A 25,566-nucleotide genomic window follows, 5' to 3' on the forward strand; every position below is an offset into this window, starting at 1 on the left:
CTCTGCAGTGCATTTGCCCGGCTACAGTGGCGCAGGCTTTCACACTATTCCCAGACCTCTCCTGTTTGGAAAACCGACCTCTATCGACATGAACGCGCGCGAGACCAAGATGTCCGTTTACGCCAAAAAGATCGTTAATTCCCATTTAGTCAAATGAACCCAACCGCGCCGGCCAATGTAGCCGACTAGTGTTCAGTTCTGCTCGCGAGCGTTGTGTTTACTGGATATTTTGTTTTTACACCATTTGGATTGACCGAAAGCATCTTGTTTTCCCCCACACATCAGTCGGATCGGAGAAAGAGGTTCGACTTTTTTTTTCCATCCGGGAGTCTGGGATAATATGTCAAGACGAAAACAGACCAACCCTTTCAAAGTGAATTGTAGGTATCCCAGGTATTGTAAACACTTTTAATTCACTAGTTTCGTGTAAAACCGGCGTGTTGTCTCTGCTGGAGGTGATGATGATAGTGCTCATCATGTAGGGAACTGGAGTCAGACACTGTGTGGCATTGAGCTGTTTGCTTTACTCAAGTCTTTACATCCGCATTTTACTGTACGAGGACAACAGCCAGGGGCCACAAAACTCTTACTGCATGTGTTCACTACATCAGCTGGTTAAATCTAATCTAGAGGATATGTGTGACCCTGGACCACAAAATTAGCCATATTTCTTTTCAAATTGAGATGTAAACATCACAAGCAAGCTGACGAAATTAGCTTTTTATTGATGTATGGTTTGTTATAGGACAAAATTGGAGTGAAATACATAATAAAAGCTGATTAAATTAGCTTTTCATTGATGGATAGGACAGGATAGGACATTTGAGTGTTTGTAAATCTGAAAAGAAAAAAAACTGCTTAACAAAACATGTTACTAATAAAAAGATAGAGTTTTGATATAATTACAGTAGGAAATTTACTAGATATCTTCATTTAAACATGATTTTTACTTAATTTTCTAATGATTTTTTTGACAAAAATCAATCATTTTTGACCCATACAGTGTATATTTTTCTATTGACAAAATTATATATCTGTGTAACATCAGACTGGAACCACAAACTCTTTACTGCATGTGTTCACTACATCAGCTGGTTTAAAACCTAATCTAGAGGATATATGTGACCCTGGAGCACAAAATTAGCCATATTTAATTTTAAATTGAGATGTAAACATCACAAGCACGCTGACAAAATTAGCTTTTCATTGATGTATGGTTTGTTATAAGACAATATTGGAGTGAAATACATAATAAAAGCTGACTAAATTAGCTTTTCATTGGTGGATAGGATAGGACATTTGAGTGTTTGTAAATCTGAAAAGAAAAAAACTGTTTAACAAAACATGTTACTAATAAAAAGATAGAGTTTTGATATAATTACAGTAGGAAATTTACTAAATATCTTCATTGGACATGATTTTTACTTAATTTTCTAATGATTTTTTTTTTTACAAAAATCAATCATTTTTGACCCATACAGTGTATATTTTTCTATTGACAAAGTTATATATCTGTGTAACATCAGACTGGAGCCACAAACTCTCTACTGCATGTGTTCACTACATCAGCTAGTTTAAAACCTAATCTAGAGGATATGTGTGACCCTGGACCACAAAATTAGCCATATTTAATTTAAAATTGAGATGTAAACATCACATGGAAGCTGACGAAATTAGCTTTATATTGATGTATGGTTTGTTATAGGACAAAATTGGAGTAAAATACATCATAAAAGCGGACAAAATGAGCTTTTCATTAATGGAGAGGATAGGATAGGACATTATTTGAGTGTTTGTAAATCTGAAAAGAAAAAAAAAGCTGCTTAATACACGTTACTAATAGAAATATATAGTTTTTGGTATAATTACAGCTGGAAATTTACTAGATATCTTCATTTGACATGATTTTTACTTAATTTTCTAATGTTTTTTTGACAAAATCAATCATTTTTGACCCATACAGTGTATATTTTTCTATTGACAAAAATATACCTGTGTAACTCTACTGCATGTGTTCACTACATCAGCTGGTTTAAAACCTAATCTAGAGGATATATGTGACCCTGGACCACAAAATTAGCCATATTTAATTTAAAATTGAGATGTAAACATCACATGGAAGCTGACGAAATTAGCTTTATATTGATGTATGGTTTGTTATAGGACAAAATTGGAGTAAAATACATCATAAAAGCGGACAAAATGAGCTTTTCATTAATGGAGAGGATAGGATAGGACATTATTTGAGTGTTTGTAAATCTGAAAAGAAAAAAAAAGCTGCTTAATACACGTTACTAATAGAAATATATAGTTTTTGGTATAATTACAGCTGGAAATTTACTAGATATCTTCATTTGACATGATTTTTACTTAATTTTCTAATGTTTTTTTGACAAAATCAATCATTTTTGACCCATACAGTGTATATTTTTCTATTGACAAAAATATACCTGTGTAACTCTACTGCATGTGTTCACTACATCAGCTGGTTTAAAACCTAATCTAGAGGATATATGTGACCCTGGACCACAAAATTAGCCATATTTGTTTCAAAATTGAGATGTAAACATCACATGGAAGCTGACGAAATTAGCTTTATATTGATGTATGGTTTGTTATAGGACAAAAATGGAGTGAAATACATCATAAAAGCGGACTAAATTAGCTTTTCATTGATGGATAGGATAGGACATTATTTGAGTGTTTGTAAATCTGAAAAAAAAGCTGCTTAATACATGTTACTAATAGAAATATATAGGTTTTGATATAATTACAGTAGGAAATTTACTAGATATCTTCATTTGACATGATTTTTACTTGTATATGTGACCCTGGACCAAAAAATTAGCCATGTTTTTTTGAAACTGAGATGTAAACATGACGTGAAAGCTGACGAAATGAGCTTTTCATTGATGTAAAAGATAGGATAGGACATTATTTGAGTGTTTGTAAATCAGGACAGAAAACAAACTGCTTAGCAATATATGTTACTAATCAAAAAAATTACTTTTGATATAATTACAATAGGAAATTGACAAGATATATCGTCATAGAACACTATTTTTACTTCAATTTTCTAATGATTTTTTGACAAAAAAAACTTTCATTTTTGACTCACACAGTGTATTTTTGACTATTGACAAAAATATACCTCTGCAACATCAGACTGGTTTTGTGGTCCAAAGTCACACATGGGTGATTAAGGACATTTTCTTAGCGCTCCTATTAAGTGTACTTATTGTTTACTGTTGATTTAATTTAACCTTAAAAAATTGCACTTAAATATTAAACTCATCCTGCAAACAATATAGCTTTGTTTTAGGTTTATTAATGCAGTCTATTCATTTATATTTTTGTGTTTTCTACATTGTTTATATATATATATATATATATATATATATATATATATATATATATATATATATATATATATATATATATATATATATATATATATATATATATATATATAATATTTATATTTAATAATGTAGAAAACACACACAAAAATAAATAAATATATATATATACATGCAATAAACTTTGATTTTATCACTTATACGTAATATATGTTAATATATCCTGGTCAGAGTATGCAATTAAGTGTTATTACACTGTAATTACTTATCAATTAAATAAATGCATGTATTACGGTGGCCGAGAGAGCTTAATGCGCTGCAATTTAAGAAAGCACATGCAATTACAAAAAACACCAGCAAATAAAGAAACGATCTTCATCAATTTGACAGCACATGTGTTGCAAATTCTGACAACACGAACAACTGAAGAAACACGCTGCAAATTGGTCACAACACTTGCAAATATCCACGTAACACAACGGAAATGTTTCAAGGGGACCCAAAAGCATGACGGACCCTGCTGAGATATGGATGTGTTATTATGCCATGACTGTTGCTCAGTGAAGTGTTGGTGGTCTTTGAAAGGCGAGTTGTTTTTCGCTTATTTTAATATCCTGATTACACGACATAATAACACATTCCTATCTCAGGAGGGTCCGTCATGGTTTTGGGTCCCCTTGAAACATTTCCGTTGTGTTACGTGGATGTTTGCAAACTATTTATAAACTTTCGACTCAAGTATATCCATATATAGATGGATGTGTGTATTTATTGATGCATAATAAATACAGTACACACAATTATGTAAATGCAAATACAGCAGAACAGTCGCGATTAATCATCTTACACCACTAGAATTAAGTATTTTAAAGAGCAGAGTATTAAATAATAACACCATGTCCACTTATAAGAGTTTAAGGTCATGATCATTAAAACCTGATGAATCAGTTTACACAAAAATATGTTAACTTGCATCTTTATACAGTGTTAGCGTGTGTTGCATACAACTTTCACTTTCAGCATACTACTTTCACTTTGACTTGCTAATCACGTAATTATGGACAGTAATTATTGAATAGGGGGTGACACGGTGGCTTAGTGGTTAGCACTGTCACCTCACAGCAAGAAGGTTGCTGGATCGACTCCCGGCTGGCTCAGTTGGCATTTCTGTGTGGAGTTTGCATGTTCTCCCCGTGTTGGCGTGAGTTTTCTCCGAGTGCTCCCGTTTCCCCCACAGACCAAACACATGCGCTAAACTAAATTGGCCGTAGTGCATGAGTGTGAATGAGTGTGTTTGGATGTTTCCCAGTACTGTTGCAGTTGGAAGGGCATCCACTGTGTAAAACGTATGCTGGATAAGTTGGTGGTTCATTCCCCTGTGGCGACCCCTGATGAATAAAGGGACTAAGCTGAAGGAAAATGAATGAATGAGTTATTGAACAGGAGGATTTTTCCAGAAATACGTCTGAGGTTGTCAGCTGATTACATTATTCAATTCAATTCACCTTTATTTGTATAGCGCTTATACAATGTAGATTTTACAGTCAGTGTTACTAAAATGTTGTGATTGTTCTGTAGCAATTTGTGCTGTATAAAATGAACATTTTATTGTGTGAAGGCTTGGGCTGCGCAATATGACGATATATATTGTGTGGACACATATATATCTATCATTTTATATTATGCTTTATTGTTTATTTTGTGATTTCAAAACGTTACGTTAATACTTTTTCATAATTGATATGAACGCAATATTACACGCCATTATGAGGATGCAGACGGAAACATGAATAACAGCATTGTGAGTAGGTATCATGTGCCGGTATCACATTTTCATGCTGCGATTAATTGATTGAGCTTTTATCACGGTATACGGTATTATCACGATATTGTAATTTTACTAGAGAAACAGGTGAAAAAACACAAAAAAATTCAGTTTCGTCAACTTAGTAACTTTAATAACTTTTTAATTAACTAAAAGTACTTCAAACATTTAAATACAAATAAATATAAATAAAACAATACACAATATAAAAGAAAACTTGAGCAATTATATCAAAGTGAATGTGCAAAGGGAAACCGTCTTCGATCAGCAATCCCTCTGCATTTTTTTGGAACCCAAAATATTTCCAAACCTCTGACTTTTTTTTTGAAGGGGGATAAATTGTCGGCAGCGTTCCTCCTTCCGCCATGCTTCTTCTTCGTGTGAGGATTATAGTGCGGTGGTAGCGGCGGCGCGCACTGCGTGCACACAGTGCTTCTACATGTGGGGATTGTTTACATCAGAGTGCGCATCAGTTCTGCGCAGCATATACGCAGTGTTTCTTCAAGCGGTTGATGGAAAATAAGCTAAGGCGCGTTCTAAGAATATAAATTCGGATCTAATATTTTTCACGCTATTTTGAAGTGCCCACGATAACAATATTGTGCATATTCATTACCGTGATTTATCGCATTACCGAATACCGGCACAAGCCTAATTGTGAGAGTTGCAGTCTTAAAATTACAATGTTTAAATTTTGCATTTTATTTAGCAATTTCTTTTTACGTCAGACCTGTAATTATTAGGTTTTGAAAAATGTTTTAAATTTATAGTTTGGGGTGACACGGTGGCTCAGTGGTTAGCACTGTCGCCTCACAGCAAGAAGGTTGCTGCTTCGAGTCCCAGTTGGGCCAGTTGGCATTTCTGTGTGGAGTTTGCATGTTCTCCCTGTGCTGGCGTGGGTTTTCTCCGGGTGCTCCGGTTTCCCCCACAGTCCAAACACATGTGCTATAGGTGAATTGAATAAACTAAATTAGCCGTTGTGAATGTGAGAGTGTATGGGTGTTTCCCAGTACTGGGTTGCAGCTGGAAGGGCATCCGCTATGTAAAAAATATGCCGGAATAGTTGACGGTTCATTCCGCTGTGGTGACCCCTGATAAATAAGGGACTAAGCCGAAGGAAAATTATTGAATGAATTAGTATTTTTTATGTCTACATTTTTAGTCAGACATTTGCCCTGAATTGTATATGACCACATATGAATGAGTACATTCCATGAGTGTACACTTTAACATGTTAAAAAAAAAAGTCCTCAAGGCATGTAAACAAAAGTACCAGTTTATTGGTCAGCCAGTTTTTAATCCAGCATGTCAAACCCCCAAAAAATGACATTTTCATATCTAGTGTTTGACAGCTTGTTGTGTACAGTCTCATTAGTGCCTTTCGTTTAGTCAGCGATAATCATGTGTGTCCCATTGTGCACAAGCCTGAAGGCCTTAATGTATATAACAATTTTTTTTTAACATGTGTTTTGCCTTTTCATTTATATGACAACAACATTTTGGGGTCTGAAAATGCATAATTTTGACAATAGGTTTCAAATGGCATGTTTTTGAAAATGCTGTAGCTATCATTTATGTGTATACACACTAGAGAAATACTATACTATATTGTGATATATATGATATAGGATGACTTGTATCATGATATGAGATTTTTGCCATATCACCCAGCCCCTAGTAAAGGTGTTACCTTACTGACCAAAAAGTTTTGTCAGTTACCTTACTGACCAAAAGGGTTTACTGTAACCTTTACTTTATCTCCGTCAATTTGATTATTAGCGGAAGTAGAGGTTTTTGCAGACAGACTATGATAAATGTGACTCAATGGGAATGTCTACGAAAGATCATGTTCCTCCATCATGCATGGATGAACTGAATTCAGGAGTGTTCTCATTGTTTGCTATGCAAGATAAAATTTGTTTCTTTGATTATAAGACATCTGAAATGTTGTTTTGGTCAGTCTAAAATCCCTCAGCCAAAGTCTGTCATCAAAGTGGTTCAGTATTATTACCTCCAGAACTGTCTTGAGCACCTGTGCTCCCAAAGAGCCTCTTTTACATCCAAAGCTTTCATTGCGTTTCGTCGTCAGTCATTTATAAGAATAAAGCCCCAGAGTGGTTTCTCCAACCGCAGCAAATTCCATTTTCCTGTTTGATATTTGGCGCCAGTTTATCTGGAAGTGACCATTTTGTTCTCTTTGACCCATTGGATGGAATCGGTGCTTGATTCGCAAATGTTTTATGCACTATTCCAGTTTTACACAAGTCAAATTTCGCATCTTTGCATGGAAACATAATGTCTATGAAAGCTTGTGTTCCTCCATCAAGCCTGGCTTTTGTCAATTAGGCCTGAATTAGTTGTCTGGGATAATCTGAGGTCTATCCATGACTATTCTTCAACCCCACCAAACTAGACCTCATTCAAAGTATCCCCCGGTTTTTAGTATATGCGAATGTTTTCTGCTGGGTTGGTGGTGGGAGGGATGGATTGAATTCAGGAGCGCTCTCATTGTTTGCTATGCGAGTTAAGTTTTGTCTGTTTGGTTCCCACCCCCCCCTCCACTGACTTTAGCCTTTCTCTGGTGTCTGTTGTCTGATGAGTTTGTCTCTTTGTCTGGATCCAGGCAGACACTGCGTCACCTCCTGCCTACAGACACACAGACTCTGAGATAACATCACAGTGGCACACGGAGGGGCGAGAGCGAGGGTGGATGAAGACGGAGGGAGGGTGGAGAGACAGATGTACAGACAGAACTGGTGGTGGGGGATGGAAATCTCTCTTACATCAATCACAGGCTGTCTGCCGTCCAGCCGGTCTGTTGTAGACGCTCATAGTTTAACGCTGAAATCCTTCATGCAAGGTCTAACATCCTTGCTGATGCTTCCAAACACCTTTTGAAACTGTCCCGAGGAAGCTGGGAGTAGGGATGGACGACGTGGGCTTAAAATATATCATGATATTTTCTGGATTTACTGTTATAATGATATTAGTGACAATTTAATTCATAATATCCACTGCGAGATGAAATAAAGTCCTGATTCTTTAAATGAAATGATTATTAATTTTTGTAATATTTTATATTTTACTTTATATTTTATTATCTTTAACCCTGCTTCTGGATGCCTACTATCCTTCTGTAACACGGGGAGTGACAGAGACAACTGAGGTTTAGGATCCACTTGCAGGTTTATTCGAAGTCAGGGAATCAATGGTCAACACAGGTGCAAACAGATGTATAAAGGCAGTCCAGAATCGTGGTTAAAGGTATCAGGCGAGAGGTCAGAAGGCAGGCGGCAGACAAGGAGAAAAGTAAACAAGGCAAGATCAAAACACGGAGAAACTAGACTAGGAGAAACGCGTTGTAATGTCACTTTACAGTTAAACAAGACTCAGCAATGGAAGAGAGAGTGTGTGTGTGGTTTAAATGGTGTTTGTAATCAGTCTAGAAGCTGCAACAGCTGAGGGAGTCTAATCAGTGGAAATGGGGAAGCATGTGTGTGTGTGAACGGAGTGCATGTATGAATATGTAGTCCATGAATGGCGGATTTGTAGTCCATGTGTGCGAGATCCAACGATCTGGGAAGTTACAATCACTGGTGAACGTGACACCTGCAGACAGGGGCGTAGCAACCGGGGGGGACGGGGGGGATCCGTCCCCCTCACTTTTAGAGACAGACCATTTAGAAACAGGTGATTAATAATTATATGAACATTATATGAACGTATGATCTCATACAGCCGTCCCCCCCACTTTTAAAATGTCCACTACGCCCCTGCCTGCAGAGCTCAACCTTAATCAAACACTGAAGCAGATATTCAAGTTTTCCGGATCATATAAAATACACAAGTGGATGTGCTGAAGCAGGTTGGAAAAAAACTTTGCACGACTCTGAATTAGTGTTGTGATCAAACATTGTAACGTGCAATATATTAACGAAAGCATTGTCTGTCGTTTTGGTGTGGATGATCTATTTTTTCAGGAAGAATACATGGACATAGTGTCGACATGGAGTGTTTTCAGAAGAAAACGCGGTTTAGTAGTAGACGTAGGTTAGTAGACGCGGTTAGAGTAGACGTAGCCTTTGTGATTTGCATTTTAGAGAGCACAGAAGACCGAAAGACATTCTTGATTAATCTTACTGCACATGCCAATGATGAGCTGTCATCAGATGATTGATGATCACATGCATGACTTTCATTGTTCTTTTTCTTCTGCTTATGGACGTCCCCAATGAGATACATAATTTGCAGTATTTAGAGTTTAAATGTGATTATTAGCTGCTTTTGTGCTTAAAATGTTAGGTTGTGTAAAACGCACAAAATAACCCATATCAAAAAACACTGTAGCAGACTTTGAGATATCTGCAAATAATGCATCACTGTCAGAGAAGCAATGTCAGGTTGTGATGAAACATCCAATTTACACCCCTACTGTGCTGTAGTACCAGAGAAAAAAAAAGCAGGATGGTTACCATACCCAAATTGGCAAGGCTGTGATTCATCTTTTCTGAATCATTAAAGTGTTGGTGTCCAGGACACCATGTGCTTGGTGTCATTTAAATAATAATTTTTTTTAATGTGTGCTATCATTGATTGTGCTCAGAAATAGTCGTTGAGATAGCATTCTTGAAACAGACAGGAACAGAGGTCAATTTAAAGCTTGTCCACTTTCCACCACATCCAGAGGTGGTCAAAATAGAAAAGTGTGTAAACGCTCACGTGCTCGGATGCTTTCAAACTAAAATCAAGAAAATGTCCCAAAAACAAAGTATTTAAGCTTCCAAAATAGGGCTGCACAATATTTCGAATTTTGCTTTATCGCAGTAATAGTAAATTCAGTATCCATGTTGGAAAGAGGTCTGATCAATTATTTATTATTTCAGCTTAATCCCTTATTTATCAGGGGTCACCACAGCAATTGTTTATCCAAATTTGACCAATCAGATGGGGTCTTTTAAACTTTATACCTATATAACTATATAGTAGATGCTAATTTGCCCAAATCGGCCCAAAGTTGAGCTGGGATAATTCATTCATTCATTCATTTTCTTTTCGGCTTAGTCTCTTTATTTATCAGGGGTCACCACAGCAATTGTTTATCCAAATTTGACCAATCAGATGGGGTCTTATGAACTTTATACCTATATAACTATATAGTAGATGCTAATTTGCCCAAATCGGCCCAAAGTTGAACTGGGATAATTCATTCATTTATTCATTTTCTTTTCGGCTTAGTCTCTTTATTTATCAGGGGTCGCCACAGCGGAATGAACCGCCAACTTTGAACTAGGATAAGTTAAATACAAATATACAGGTATCTAATTGGGAATTGGTATTCTGTTTTGTATGACTCTGATTGGATCTGCGGCACAAGAAAAACCTGATCGGGACTTCCCAAATCTTAATAACAGTTAGAAAAAGGTGGTGATCTGAGTCAATTGTGTATTTCTTAAATTGCAGATACATTTGCGTCCCCAAGATAAACCTTGTATGATTTTTCAAAAAGTTTATTAAAATCAATTAAATCTATATCAAATCATCTATAAAAATATTGTTTGTACATATATTTAGGGACTTTTTTCTTGAAAATGTTAATGTAAAGACTCCCACTATACCTATTTTGACCATCTCCACCTCCTGAATCATGTAGCCAGAGCTACGTATGGCGGTATGACGCTGCTGACGGCTTCAGTTTCTTTTCGTGCTACAAGCTGACCGCTCACCTCTGTGTGGATGGCTTTTCCTCTGTTACCAGTGTGCCCAGTGGCTCGCTATGTACGTCGGCGGACTTGAGACGCAGAGAGGAGTTGACCACAACAACGGGGTTCAAGTCCAGCGAAGAATGATACCAAAAACAAAAGGCAAAAAATAAAACAAACAAGTAAATAGCAGGGTGAAAACGTGGTAAAATCTGAAAACATGGTAAAAATCAGCCGTGAGGGCTTTTCTTTTTCTGGATTGCTTTTGAAAACACTGTTGGTTGGGTTTAGGGAAGTGGATGGGTGGGGGGGTTCTGTCAGTCAGTCAGTCGACAGCGGCCTCTGGTGGATTTACGTGAAAGGAACAGGTGTGAATGGCACTCAGAAAATCATTCATTCATTTTCTTTTCGGCTTAGTCCCTTTATTAATCTGGGGTCGCCACAGCGGAATGAACCGCCAACTTCTCCAGCATATGTTTTATGCAGCGGATGCCCTTCCAGCTGCAACCCATCGCTGGGAAACATCCATCCACACTCATTCACACTCATACACTACAGACTATTTAGCTTACCCAGTTCACCTGTACCGCATGTTTTTGGAATGTGGGGGGAAACCAGAGCACCAGGAGGAAACCCATGCAAACACGGTGAGAACATAAAAACACAACACAGAAACGCCAACTGACCCAGCCGAGGCTCGAATCAGCAACCTTCTTGCTGTGAGGCGACAGCACTACCCACTGCGCCAACGCGCCACCCATGGCACTCAAATTTGAGATCTGAACAAGTGTACACAGCGGCCTCTGGTGGATTCACGAAAACAAAAACTTTAAAAAAAGCACTCTATCAATCTGCTCACAACCGTTACAAACGCCATGGCAACACCTTGTCAACCTGTCTGAACACAGTAGCGTGTCATTCATCACTCACACTGAAAGCGTGTTTTGTATGCCGTTCAGTGTTCGTGCACTCATTAAAGCGGCTCTGCAGAAGGTGTTTGGTAGATGGCAGTGATGGAGTAATGGGATGGATGTGTGCGGGTGGAGGGAGGAAAAGCGGCTCCATGTGGGCGTTCGGAGAGCTTCTGGAGGAGATGATTCTCACATTAGAGCGCAGGAGATGCAGGCTGTTTCCTCTGGGACTGCAGTGTGTGTGTGTGTGTGTGGGTTCATCGTGGGGGTTGGTGAGCGTGAGGTTGTTGTGCGTGTTCGCAATGTGTTAAATGCAGCATCAACTATTGTTCTAACTGCAACTATTGGATCTCATTGACCCTGTTGTTGTTGAGATGCTCCATCTTTTCTTTTGAATTTCTGAAAAATTGACTGGGAATTATTCAGATTACATCAGGCTTTTTGATGTGACGATGAAAGCATTGTGTGTAGGAGTTTTTTGAGTGAACATTTTGTGTGGTGCACGCATTTATAATACGTTATAAAGGTATTCCTGAGCCAATCCCTTTGGTTTTGTCATCACATGATGATATTTGACTTAAATAAATTAATAGACATGAATCTTAAAGGAACACTTTTTACTTTTGTTTAGTTAAACTGTTGAGTTTTACTATTTTTGTATCCAGCCAATCTTCGCATCTACACTTTTAGCTTAGCTTAGCATAGCTCATTGAATCGGATTAGACCGTTAGCATCTTGCTCAAAAACGACCAAAGAGTTTCAATAATATTCCTATTTATGGCCGGACTCTTTTACACAATGTAATTACAGAAGACTCGAGCTTTAAATAGGAAAATTAAAGAAACTTCATTTTTGAGTGGGATGCTAATGGTCTAATCTGATTCAATGATTTATGCTAAGCTAAGCTAAAAGTGGTCCCACCAAACCCGGTGATCAGCTGAATGGGTTCAAAAATGTTAAAACTAAACTGTTTAACTCTATGGGAGTTGCGTGATGAGTGAATGATGACAGAATTGTCATTTTTGGGTGAACTTAACTGGCTCTCGTAGTGCTGCAGTTCACTCCAACTCGCCAGGACAAAAAGCACACAAGTTGTGAGAAATCAAGATGAATTAAAACACGCTATACAGTACAATAGGTCTACTTTCTTCTCAGAGGTAAATTATCTGTTGTGTTTGTTGTGGTAGCAAATTATTGCTTTCATCTGTCAGCTGTCATTCTGACTTTCATCAGACAACCAAGTTCACATAAAAAAATACTGTAATCATGTATAGTAAATAGTGTTTTTGAACCATACTATAGTAAAATGTATTAAATTGTAAATATTACAACACTTTAATAAATGCAATAGCATGCTGTAGTAGTAACTATAACGAACTGATAAACTGTAATAGTATATTTTAGCATTTACTACAGTAAATAGACATTTCAGTATTCAACAATTCAGTATTTCATGACTGAACACTCACAGTATTGATATTGTGGGCACTTCAAAATACCTTCTATGCAACAGAGATGTGTTGCGCTGCTTGAGGCGAATGATACACACACCATATATTAAATGCTTTTCTGACTCCCAATACAGTAATCCTTCACATTTTAGATATATTTAACTGTGGCCAGCCTAAGGCACATCTGTGCAATAATCATGCTGTCAAATCAGCATCTTGATATGCCACACCTGTAAGGTGGATGGATTATCTTGGTAAAGGAGAAGTGCTCACTAACATGTTTGAGAGAAATGTTTGTGTATATTTGTTTTTGGATCTTTGAATTTAGCTCATGAAAAACGGGAGCAAAAACAAAAGTGTATGTTTGGATTGTTTGTTTTTATCATGTCAACAGCTCCTTTAAAAATATATATTAATGACGTGTTTAATACTTAATTTACACAGTTTTAATGAGCTGAAAAAATGAGCTTGGATTATCATTTATGTATCGTATTGGAACAATCTCACAGAGAATAAACAATTTCATTTCTGGGTGTAATAATCCTTTAAATATTAATGCTTGGCATGTAACTTGTATGTCCTACATCATAAATTATATATACCTCAAATGTTCTGCCTTACAGTTTACCAAATAAAAAAGTTAATTATCTCATCATTCACTCACCCTTCACTTGTTTTAATCCATTCTTTTTATCTTTTGTTGAACACACAAAAAAACAACATCTATATTTTGCCATTGACTTCCATAGTATTTATTTCCTACTATGAATGTCAATAGCAAATGATTTCCACTTGACATTTATCAATGGACATACTAATATAAATGAGACTAATTATGTTTTCAATCACATTGACCCCATTTACACCTGTATTTATTGCTGTCCGTTGCTTATCATTGAGATCAAATTGACAAGCATGGGTAGGCCTGTCACACCATCTATTTTTTATTGTACGATATATTGCTCCAAAATATATTGCGATAAACGATATTGTTGTCATTTTAAGACCATTTTATGCCACTCATTATATAAAGCCAGAATGACAATATAATATCATCACAATGCAAGTACACTCTTCCAAAGAATATGATTATATTTGATTATAGTCATTTTAACTATTTAATAATGAGGTATTGGAATCAGAATGTGAAAACGGGTATCCTAAATAAATAATAATAAATGTTAACTAAAAAGTGCGAGGTAAAAAGGTAAGAGGCTGCGATATCTGCTACCAGATCTATTTTCAGTTGTCAGACACCTACATGAAAATATACTATAGTAATTTACAGTAAATACTATAGTTTTTTTAATCATACTGACACTGACGCCTCTAATATAGATAGAGATGCAGCTAAAATGCTGCTAGAATTGGTTTTTATGTATGGGCGATATATATTGCATCACCAAAAATGATTGAGGTCACGTCCATGTGTTGTGCCATTAGTCCATATATTGATTATTGTGACAGACCTAAGCATGGGTGTAAACAGAGCCAACATATTTGACCAAAAACAACTTAAAGCAGAGTTGTGTATGGAGAGACGCCACTCAATAACACTCGCTGATCCTGTGGTTTCACTCGCAGGGCCTTTTCACACGACTGGGTTGTCCGGCCCGCAGCACACTTTTGAGATGGACGCTAGAGACGACTTCATTGAGGACGGCGAATGCAACTCACAGGAACCTGAAGAGCAAGACAGCACAAGTGGTGAGATATATACACAATTTGAAGACAAAATTAGTATTATTTTCTTCCCATTTCACAAATACTGTTTAAAAGAAAGAAAAAAATAGCAACACATTTTAAACAATAGTTTTAATAACTAGTTTTACACACCCCTTAAATTATTATTTTGAGTGGATACCCCTCAGGTGATGCCTAAGGAATCCCCAAGTCATTATAACTTAACTTGTGTGCATGAAGCAATCCAGTTATGTAATAAATTTAGTTGATTGATGGTTTAATCATTCATTCATTCATTTTCTTTTCGACTTAGTCCCTTTATTAATCTGGAGTCGCCACAGCGGAATGAACCGCCAACTTATCCAGCATTTGTTTTATGCAGCGGATGCCCTTCCAGCCACAACCCATCACTGGGAAACACATACACACATACACTATGGACAATTTAGCCTATTTAATTCACCTGTACCGCATGTCTTTGGACTATGGGGGAAACCGGAGCACCCGGAGGAAACCCACGCGAACGCAGGGAGAACATGCAAACTCCACACAGTAACGCCAACTGAGCCGAGGCTCGAACCAGCGACCCAGCGACCTTCTTGCTGTGAGGCGACAGCACTACCTACTGCTTCACCACTGCCACTGCTTCACCTGATGGTTTATTATTATTATTATTTTTAATTCTTCTTTTTTTGTGTGCGTAATTGATGTCAATTAAGTGTGTCATTTGGGTTATATGTGAAGCACCATACCATGTCAGACTGAATTGCCCTAAGGGGATTAATAAAGCTCTAAACTAAATTAAACTAACTAATAACTATTTTGTCTGGGTATGAGATACTGCCTCAAAATTTGCAATAATATTTATGACAGGGGCGTCAGTGGGTAGCATGATCGCCTCACAGCAAGAAGGTAGCTAGTTCGAGCCTCGGCTTGGGCCATTTGTCATTTCTGTGTGGAGTTTGCATGTTCTGCCCATGTTGGCGTGGGTTTCCTCCGGGTGCTCTGGTTTTCCCCCACAAGTCCAAAGACATAGTACAAGTGAATTGGGTAAACTAAATTGTCCATGAGTGTGGGTGTTTCCTAGTGATGGGTTGCAGCTGGAAGGGCATCCGCTGCGTAAAAAACATATGCAGGATAAGTTGGCGGTTAATTCCGCTGTGGCGAACCCTGATTAATAAAGCGACCAAGCCGAAAAGAAAATGAATGAATGAATAATATTTATGTCGATATAGAAAAAAATGACATTTATTAGTGCCAATAAAGATTTCAATCTAGCCGAAAATTGGTGAAACTAAATGAAAACGGATTGTGCATAAATATTTATTAAATTATTCGTCATTTATTTCAAACTTAAAGGTTAAAGGTAACATTTATTCTTCATAATTCATACATCAATGTCAAAAATAGTATGTGCAATTCCATGTACTTCATGTACAATACATATACAGTTTTCAGTAATATACAGAGCAAAGTTGTTTCAATTCTAGTATGGATAGTTTGTTAATAAACATTCATGTCAGATTTGTTTTTCTTCATTGTAAAATTAATACAAGCCTGAAGGTGCATAATTACATGCTTGTTATCAGCATATAACAGCAATAAATAAGACCGTGATATACTGTATGAAAAGGTATTCTACGTTTTTAATGTTTATTTTATCTAAATTTAAAAGAAGACTTTCTCCAGTAGAAAAATATAATGGGAAATCCTGAGAAAATGTTCTTTCCTTTGTTAAAACACCACTATAACAGGGAAATATTTGAAAAGAATTACAATTTCATTGGAAAGGGCTAGTAATTTTGGCTTTAAAGGGGACCTATTATGCAAAAATCACTGTAATAAGGGGTTTAAACACAGTTGTGTGGCAACAGTGTGTGAATATAACCAGCTTTTTCTAATTTATAAAATTTTTTATAATCACACTTCATAAAACCAGTCTGCGGTGACGCTTTGATTGACATTCTCCCTTTGTACGTGTCATCAGAGGGGGAAAGCCCCACCCATTAGTGACCATCTCTCCCTCATTAGCATACAAAGCCCTGAGTGAGAAGCAGCTGTCTGCCATTAGAGTTTTCACACCATACCTGCTAAGAGGATTATAAATGTGGAGTGTTGGGATGAACAAATGAACACTGTAGTCTCCATAGACTGCGTTCTTCTGAGACTCTTCTTTTGACATTTTCAGTCTTTCACATAGATAGCATTAGTCCTGTATCTGCCACTATGCTGACACAGGCATTTGTAGCCCCTCCCTCTTTTGATAAGAGCACAATCGCATTTGAATTTAAAGCGACAGTCACCAAAATGACACAATTTGGATCAGAGCCTAAAAGAGGCACGTTATAAAACATTATTTGTGTGGTATTTTGAGCTGAAACTTCACATACACACTCTAGGGACATCAGAGACTTATTTTATATATCCTAAAAAGGGGCAAAAATAAATGTATATGCTTTCTATTTGCTTATAAAATGTGCAAAAAAGTCTAAGAAGATGGCTGTGATTGTTGTGTGCAGTGTTGTGAGTTAAAGTAAAGCAAGGTGAACTGCGATGGAGCCATTGATAACATTCTGCCTATTTTTTTTTTCCTGTGCTGCCAGACGACGGTGACAGTGATTTCGATAAAGACGACGACTCAAATGCCTCGGCTGATGACAGCATGACGAGTATTAAGAGCAGTCACTGCCACATACTGCAGGATGACGTCAAGGAGGTGAGAGATGCATCAAGGAGATGGTTGTGTGATAAACTCGCATTCCTTTCTTATCGAATAATTTGCATGACCGGACTGCGTGACATAGAAAAGTCTTCACTGTTAAAATGTCTGGCAAAATAGTTTAGGTTTGAGCATTCTCAGTTTGATGACTTACTATTTACATGATTTACAATTTTGAATGGATACATTCCCTACCTGTTCTTTTGTAAAAAAAATATGAATAAATAAACTTTTACATATGCTTTTTAAATGTGATTTTGCCTGTTTTATAGGCATGAATTGTTTACGTGAAGGTAATGTACTGAAGAGTTGTGTTTATTTGTAACACACGCTTCTGACAACGGGGTTGAGGATCCAATTGCAGCATCTTTATTGACAGAAAATGGTCAGACAGGCAAGGATCAATCACAGGAGCAACAGAATCTTACAGTGCAATCCAAAAGAGAAGTCGAGTCACAGGCAAAAAGATCGGTTCAGGCAGCTAACATCAAAAACTAATAAACTAGGTGAGGGTCTGGAAAGACGACATGGAAAAATAAGACAAGGGAAATGCTTCGTATTGCTACAGGGTAAACACCAAGAGGACTCAATGTCTGTGTGTGTGTGTGTGTGTGTGTGTGTGTGTGTGTGTGTGTGTGTGTGTGTGTGTGTGTGTGTGTGTGCTGTCTTTATAGTCCATGAAATCAGTCCTTGAGTAGCTCCCAGCTGTGTGTGTGTGTGTGTGTGTGTGTCTGTGTGTGTGCGCGCGTGTGTGTGTGTGTGTGTGTGTGTGTGTGTGTGTGTGTGTGTGTGTGTGTGTGTGTGTGTGTGTGTGTGTGTGTGTGTGCGTGTGTGTGAGTGTGTGTAATCAACAGCAATCCGGAACAGGCGTGTGTGAGGTGCATGACAGGATTTGTAGTCCATATGGTGACGCGATTGTAGTCTGAGTGAAAGTGAATGATTCCTAACAATCTACAAGCCTGGATCGCTGGTGATCGTGACATTATTAAAATCAAAACAATTTTTTAAATTATATGTTATTCTTGTAAAATTTTCATTGACAGCAGTATTTTTGCATTTTAAGAAAGACTATTTATGCTATTTAAATATTAGCGATAAAATTAATGTTATTATAGTTATTTAAATAAAAACAATAAAATTATAATAATTTTGAAATTAGATATATTTGTAAGTATATATTATATACTAAATATATTATAAATATACTTATATGTTACTTCTAAATAAATGTAAAAAATATATATTATTTATATATATATACAGTATATATATATATACACACACTACCTGACAAAGGTGTTGTCGTCGATCCCAGTTGTAAGAGCAACAAATAATAACTTGACTTCTAGTTGATCATTTGGAAAAGTGGCAGAAGGTCGATTTCTCGGATGAATCATCTGTTGAGCTGCATCCCAATCATCACAAGTACTGCAGAAGACTTACTGGAACCCACATGGAGCCAATATTCTCACAGAAATCAGTCAAGTTTGGTGAAGGAAGAATCATGGTTTGGGATTATATTCAGTATGAGGGCGTGCGACAGATCTGCAGAGTGGATGGCAACATCAACAGCCTGAGGAATCAAGACATTTGTGCTGCCCATTACATTACAAACCACAGGAGAGGGCAAATTCTCCAGCAGGATAGCTCTCCTTCTCATACTTCAGCCTCCTCATAAAAATTCCTGAAAGCAGAGAAGGTCAATGTGCTCCAGGATTGGCCAGCCCAGTCACCAGACATGAACATTATTGAGCATGTCTGGGGTAAGATGAAGGAGGAGGCATTGAAGATGAATCCAAAGGATCTTGATGAACTCTGGGAGTCCTGCAAGAACGCTTTCTTAGCCATTCCAGATGACTTTATTAAGAAGTGATTTAAATCATTGCAGAGATGTATGGATGCAGTCCTCCAAGTTATTAGCTAGTTGATGAGGTGATATTTTCGTTTAATTTAACTAAACTACAATTAAAAAAGACAAAAACAACTATTACTAATACTTTTTGGTCATTTGTAGTTTACTGTGCTTTCATGCCACAATTCCATCCTGAATTGAAATGTTATAGATCTAACTAATTATCCAAAGCTTTTAAAAGCTAGAATACACAAATTATCATTTGATTTACAAGCCTGAATGACTTCATAACATTTTGATGCTAAGAGTATGACAGAATTCTTGGTCATCAAACCGTAGCGTTTGTTGGCATCTTTACGTCGATAGATATTTTTGCAGGCTGACTCACGGCTCTATAGCAACACAGTCGCCGTGACAGTTGGAATGAGTCACCAGGGCTTATGCATGCATTTGTCTGCCACGGTCCTGCATCCGTCATCTAGAGCCACACTCATGATCAGTTTCAGTGAATAAACGCTCATGTTCAGTCACGCAAAAAAACATCGCACTGCAGTACTGTGCTAAAGTAGTATTTTCACCACCAAAAATGCATTTAAGTCAGTTATTAATTTATTTTTGGTGTAGTGCGTTAGTAGGAAATATCAGTTTACGTTTACAAACATTAGGTCTCATTCACCAAACCTTCGTATGAACAAATGTGTTAATTATCTTTATTTAGACGAGCGCAGCTTTGCGGAAAGCCCTTATATGGAGCTGGTTTGGGGTGTGTATTGTTCAAATTACCAACCTCATGTACGCAGGCGCTCATTTAAAAGACTCCAAATTCACTAACAGAAGACCGACTCTTAGAAAAGGCTCATGTGCATGCACGCGTGTTGTGAATTAAGTGTAAAGTTTTCTTGAGAAGTTCAAATGTGTGTGAAAAAATGAAAACCATATGCAAATATTAGAGAATAAGACCCATTGTTTTTTGGTAATAATTTGGTAGCACTTTACAAAAAGGTTCAGTTAATGTATTAACTAGCATATTAGGTTGTTATTCAAAGCCTTAATTTGTTTTCTGGTTCATCATGTCTGTTAGGAGAGCGAGGAAGGAGCTGACCATGGGAGTTTTGTTTGTCCTCTTTGTTCCATGGAGTTCAGTAGCGCTGACCAGCTCATCGCACACGTTTATCAGGTGAGGATTTCACTACCAAACCTGCCTCAAAGAAATTCTGAGGTAGACTTGAACTGAAAATGTTGGGGTCACAACCCATTAATACCAGATGCAAATAGGGCTTTATATGAGATATTTACATTTAAAAGCTGGCATATATTATAGACCACAACCTTAAGATTTTAATTGCTGGCATTTTAATACATTTTTAATAAGTAAAACAAAACTATGCATTATACACTACTTGTTTCATGTGGTTCTAAACACAAACGCACACAGGAAGTATTTGACTATTGGAAACCATACGTTGTAAAACATTTTTATCATTGTAACATTTTCAAATTCTCCGAAATTGATTGAATACACATCTGAAGCTAAAAAAGTAACATGTATCCATCATACGCTAATTTTGTGTAATATCTGTCAACTATGACTTTAACATAGTACACCTTTGCCGGCAGCTAGCTCTCTTCAATTCCAGGGTTGCCCCCGAAAATGTTGTTAGTGAGACCAGCAGGGGGCGCTCAACCTGTGGTTTGTGTGGGTCCTAATGCCCCAGTATAATGATGGGGATCCTTTACTGCTCAGTGAGCGCCGTCTTTTGGATGAGACATTAAACCGAGGTCCTGACTCTCTGTGGTCATTAAAAATCCTAGGATGTCCTTAGAAAAACAGTAGGGGTTTAAGTCAAATTTGCCCACCGGCATTTGTCCATCATGGCCTCCTAACCGTCCCATATCATAATTGGCTTCATCAATCTGTCACCTCTCCACCTATCAGCTGGTGTGTGGTGTGCGGTTTGGCACAATATGGACCGTCCCGTCATCCAGGTGGATGCTGCACACTGGTGGTGGTTGAGGAAATTCCCCCCAAAAATGAGTGAAGCACTTTTAGTGTGCAGAAAATTGCTTTATAAATGTAAGGAATTATTTTAAAAATGTAAAAACTTGCAGACTGGAGTTTAGGAAGCAAAAATGTGTCCATTGTATTCCAATTCAGTGTTGTCCAGTGTATTCAATTCAGAATAGAAATTCACTCAATCTTGTGTCTTTTCAAACCTATAATATTACCATTTATAATAATATACTTGGTAGTTTTGAACTCTTTTGGAAACTTGCAAGCTGTAGTCTACATTGTAATCCATTGAAAACAACAACAGACTCATTACTAAGAATTGTCAATTAGAGACACCCTTTTCATTTTCACAATGTCCTTTACATTCATCTGAACTGAAGAGACAATGTTTGAACTCTCTTGTGTCTAATTTTCTATGAACAGCACACAGCTGTGGGTGGCAGTAAGAGTTATGTCTGTCCTGTTTGTGGACGAGCTCTCAGTTCTCCGGGCTCTCTTGGCCGTCATCTTCTCATCCATTCAGAGGACCGTCTGTCCAACTGTGCAGTGTGTGGAGCTCACTTTACAGACACCAACAACTTCAACAGGTCAGCTTTTTACTCATGACATTGGGTCTCATTCAATAAACATGAAATGTTCGTACGCATGTTTTTTACAAATTGAGTAATGATTCATCAAAATCTTTTGTACTAAAATTTACTCTAAATGTATGGAACTGTATGGAAATGGTGCACTCTCAGACACTATTAACTATTTAAAGTCTACACCTACCCTGCTTCTAACCCTACTGCTCACAGTGACGTCACTTGCTCTGTTGAGTGCATGTGCATGATGGCAGTCAGACACTATTGAAATATTAGTGAATGAGACCCATTTCTTTCATCAGGATGCTTCTTTGTTTTCAAAAGAAACTGTTCTGTTTCCTGGTCTGAAAATGTAGGGAAAAGTTGAAGGAATTCCTCGACACAAGCAGTATAGAGATCAACAGTGACGGTGAGTCCTGCGCCATGTCCAACCCTCTACCCAGAAGTCCTACAACAAACCCCAGCACAAATCCTGGTCCTGTACTGACCTCAATGCCAGACGGACTTCTCTCTTCTGCTCCCCCTCTTCCATCACTTTCTGGCAGCCTCAGTCCTTCCAGCACGGGCCTTCCGCCTCTTCCAGACCTCATGAGCCCAATGCCTGTGTACCCAGCTGGGGTTTTGTTGGTCTGCAACAGCTGTGTAGCCTACCAGCAGCTCGTGGATGCCCAGTCGCCGTCCATGAGGAAATGGGCGATCCGTAGGAAGAACGAACCCGTGGAGGTGCGGATGCAACGGCTCGAACGGGAGCGAACTGCCAAGAAGACAAAACGGGCATGCGAGACACCGGAGGAGCGAGAGATGCGGCGCTTGCGAGACCGTGAGGCAAAGCGAATGCAAAGGATGCAAGAGACTGACGAACAACGGTCACGTCGTCTACAGCGTGACCGGGAAGCCATGCGACTCAAACGGGCCAATGAGACACCAGAGAAGAGGCAGGCACGGCTAATCCGTGAGCGGGAGGCCAAGAGGCTAAAGCGACGCTTGGAGAAGATCGACCCATCGCTGAGAAACCAGATTGAACACGATCCTGCTGCAATGGCGGCGCTCACTGCTGATATGAGTCTGTTCCAGTTTTCATTCCCCATGTCCGTTCCCTCCATGGACAATGGACTGTTTATGAAGCTTCCCTAACAAGCACAGCGCGACCTTTGAGAAGAAACTGCTATTCTTGAAGAATAATGATCTTGATCACTTGTAACTGCGATAGGAATGTTATGGTCTTGTAGTTTCCAGGAGGTGCTCGCCCTGACAGCAATTTGGAGTGATGTTGGCTCTAGACTTCATTTTACAACAGCGGATTTGAAGCAGCATGAAAGACCCAAGAGCTGCAATACAACAATGTTGAACAGAGTTCAACTTTAGGCAGCAATGCACAGAAGGACTACCACTGGGAGTGCAGACAGAAAAGATAACATGATCTGCTGCCTGATTCATTTGGATATTGCAGATGAGGTTGCTCTACAAGACAGGCAATTCCTTGGAACCCCAAGGGTGGTGGAATACAGTAGTCAACAGTGAGAACAAATAAGACCAAAGCTGGGCAATGTTTAGTAGACTACAGTGAAATTTTCAAGAACCGCCTTATCCCTTTAGCTATGACCTCAGAGAAAACTCTAATAGCAGGGATCATGTAGATGATTTTCCCATATGGTGGTCAGATAGGGGACAGCTGGATCTGAGTCCTCAACTATCATCTCTGGTCAAGTAGGAATACCTACTAGGAATTGACAATATGGCGGCTTGCCGAACTCCATAGAAGTGATTGAATTGCTGTCAGTATGAACAAACCTTCATGTAACATGACTTGATTTACATAATCATCTGAACTTTATAAGAAATTCTGACATTCATCAAAAGACAAATACACTTCCCTGTCTATAAGCATGTTTTAGAAGATTAGTCTACTTTACTTTCAAGGCTCAGACTTTTTGCCATCTTTCTTCAGAGACCCTTCAATTCAATGGGTTCTTTGTTTGCACACGGACCTTACAGTGACAGGAGTGAGACGTGTAGCCACACTCCACACTCAGCCTACTGTTCAAATCTGCCAGTCTGAATGACCCGAATTTACCTGCAACTCACCTCCCAGGACCTTAAATTGGGTCGCTACTAGCTCATATTTTCACAGAACCAACTACCTCACCATGGGCTTTTTGCATGGCCTAGTCAAACCTGTGGATCACAGGCACCATGCAGGTCCACACACTGACTCTACGTTCCCTATGCCAACACCTACTACAGTCCAGGGGTGTCCAATCTTGCTCCTGGAGGACCACCTTCTTCAACAGTTTATTCACAGTCTTAATTAACTAGACTCTTGAGCCATCTAAACAAGGTATTCAATAGGTGTGTCCAAAGTCACATACTTATAAGCTATTCTACGCCATTTTGTTATATAAATAGTATTTCAAGTTGTTAATTCATACTAAACAATTCTAAAAAGAATAAGTGCAATTTATATACTTGGATGATGCACTTATTCGACTTAATAAATAGAAGTCTAGTATGTTGCACTCAACAGTCGCAGCTTTGTTAAAGTAGCGGAAGGTAAGGAGCTATCGAGCACTGAGGTGGGATTACTTTTATTTATTTTGGATTGTGCATGCAAAATCTTCCTACATAAGCAATTACAAGTACACATGACAAGGTACTATGAGGAAGTTTGGTCTTTTATTTTACAAATTTGCCAACATTAAACGTCATACGGGAAACGGTTTGGATTTCCCTTTATTGAAAATTTGGGAGGATACTTAACTCATGCACTACATAATTGAGTGTATAAGTGCACAGTGTATCAGTGCGTAATGTATAGTTTGTCGATTGGGACGCAACTAATGTGACTCAACCTCTAGCCAGTGTACATTGGAGTAAATCTTTGGTCCTCCTGGAGCAAGATGGACACCCGTGCTATAATCATTACCTTATATGTTTATTGAAACAACAACTTACTTAAATGCTGTTTGAATGCCGCTGACCCAGATGGTGAAATCTACGTGGGCTTGCAGCCTTGTGGTTTTTGCAAATGCAGTTTAAGGTCAACAAGATCTTGCTGACAGCCTATTTGTCAATATTTACGAGGATGCAACCTTCACTATGCCCCTCGGTTCACCCTTTAGTTGAGCCTGGATTTGGAAGCAGACCAATACCCGATTGTCTGTGTGGCATTACAACACCAAAGTGTGGACTTCAAGGGCTGAGGGTGCCATTTGGGACAAGGCCTCTATTGGAGATGTTGTCCCTTTCAAAAGAGGAACGTCATTACTGTGGATGTACTGTTAGATATTGTTTCGAAGCACATTCAGACGCACTTCTCTGACCTCCTAACGGCTTTATCTAGCTTATCGCAATGCTACACGGGTTGATGCTTGTCTAGGAACTCAGGGATGGTGTGGATCATCTGCATCTTTACGCCCTGAGAACACAGAGGAGCAGGAGACCTCCTCTTCATAATCATACTCGATCAGACACA

General features: G+C 38.2%; 1 protein-coding gene across 2 annotated transcripts; it reads left to right on the forward strand.

The window, feature by feature from the left end:
* Positions 1-25,566, forward strand: znf821 (zinc finger protein 821). Of its 2 annotated transcripts, none has more exons than XM_056462396.1 (6): positions 1-380; positions 14,830-14,952; positions 17,532-17,644; positions 20,581-20,676; positions 21,934-22,097; positions 22,451-25,566. In XM_056462396.1, exons 1-6 carry the CDS (start codon positions 341-343, stop codon positions 23,226-23,228), a joined length of 1,314 nt encoding a protein of 437 aa, XP_056318371.1. In that variant the 5' UTR covers positions 1-340; the 3' UTR covers positions 23,229-25,566. The 2 variants fall into 2 exon arrangements, with proteins under 2 accessions (XP_056318371.1, XP_056318372.1); XM_056462397.1 differs by having other exon boundaries at positions 322-393.

Source organism: Danio aesculapii, chromosome 7, assembly GCF_903798145.1.
Source record: "Danio aesculapii chromosome 7, fDanAes4.1, whole genome shotgun sequence".
Taxonomy (NCBI): domain Eukaryota; kingdom Metazoa; phylum Chordata; class Actinopteri; order Cypriniformes; family Danionidae; genus Danio; species Danio aesculapii.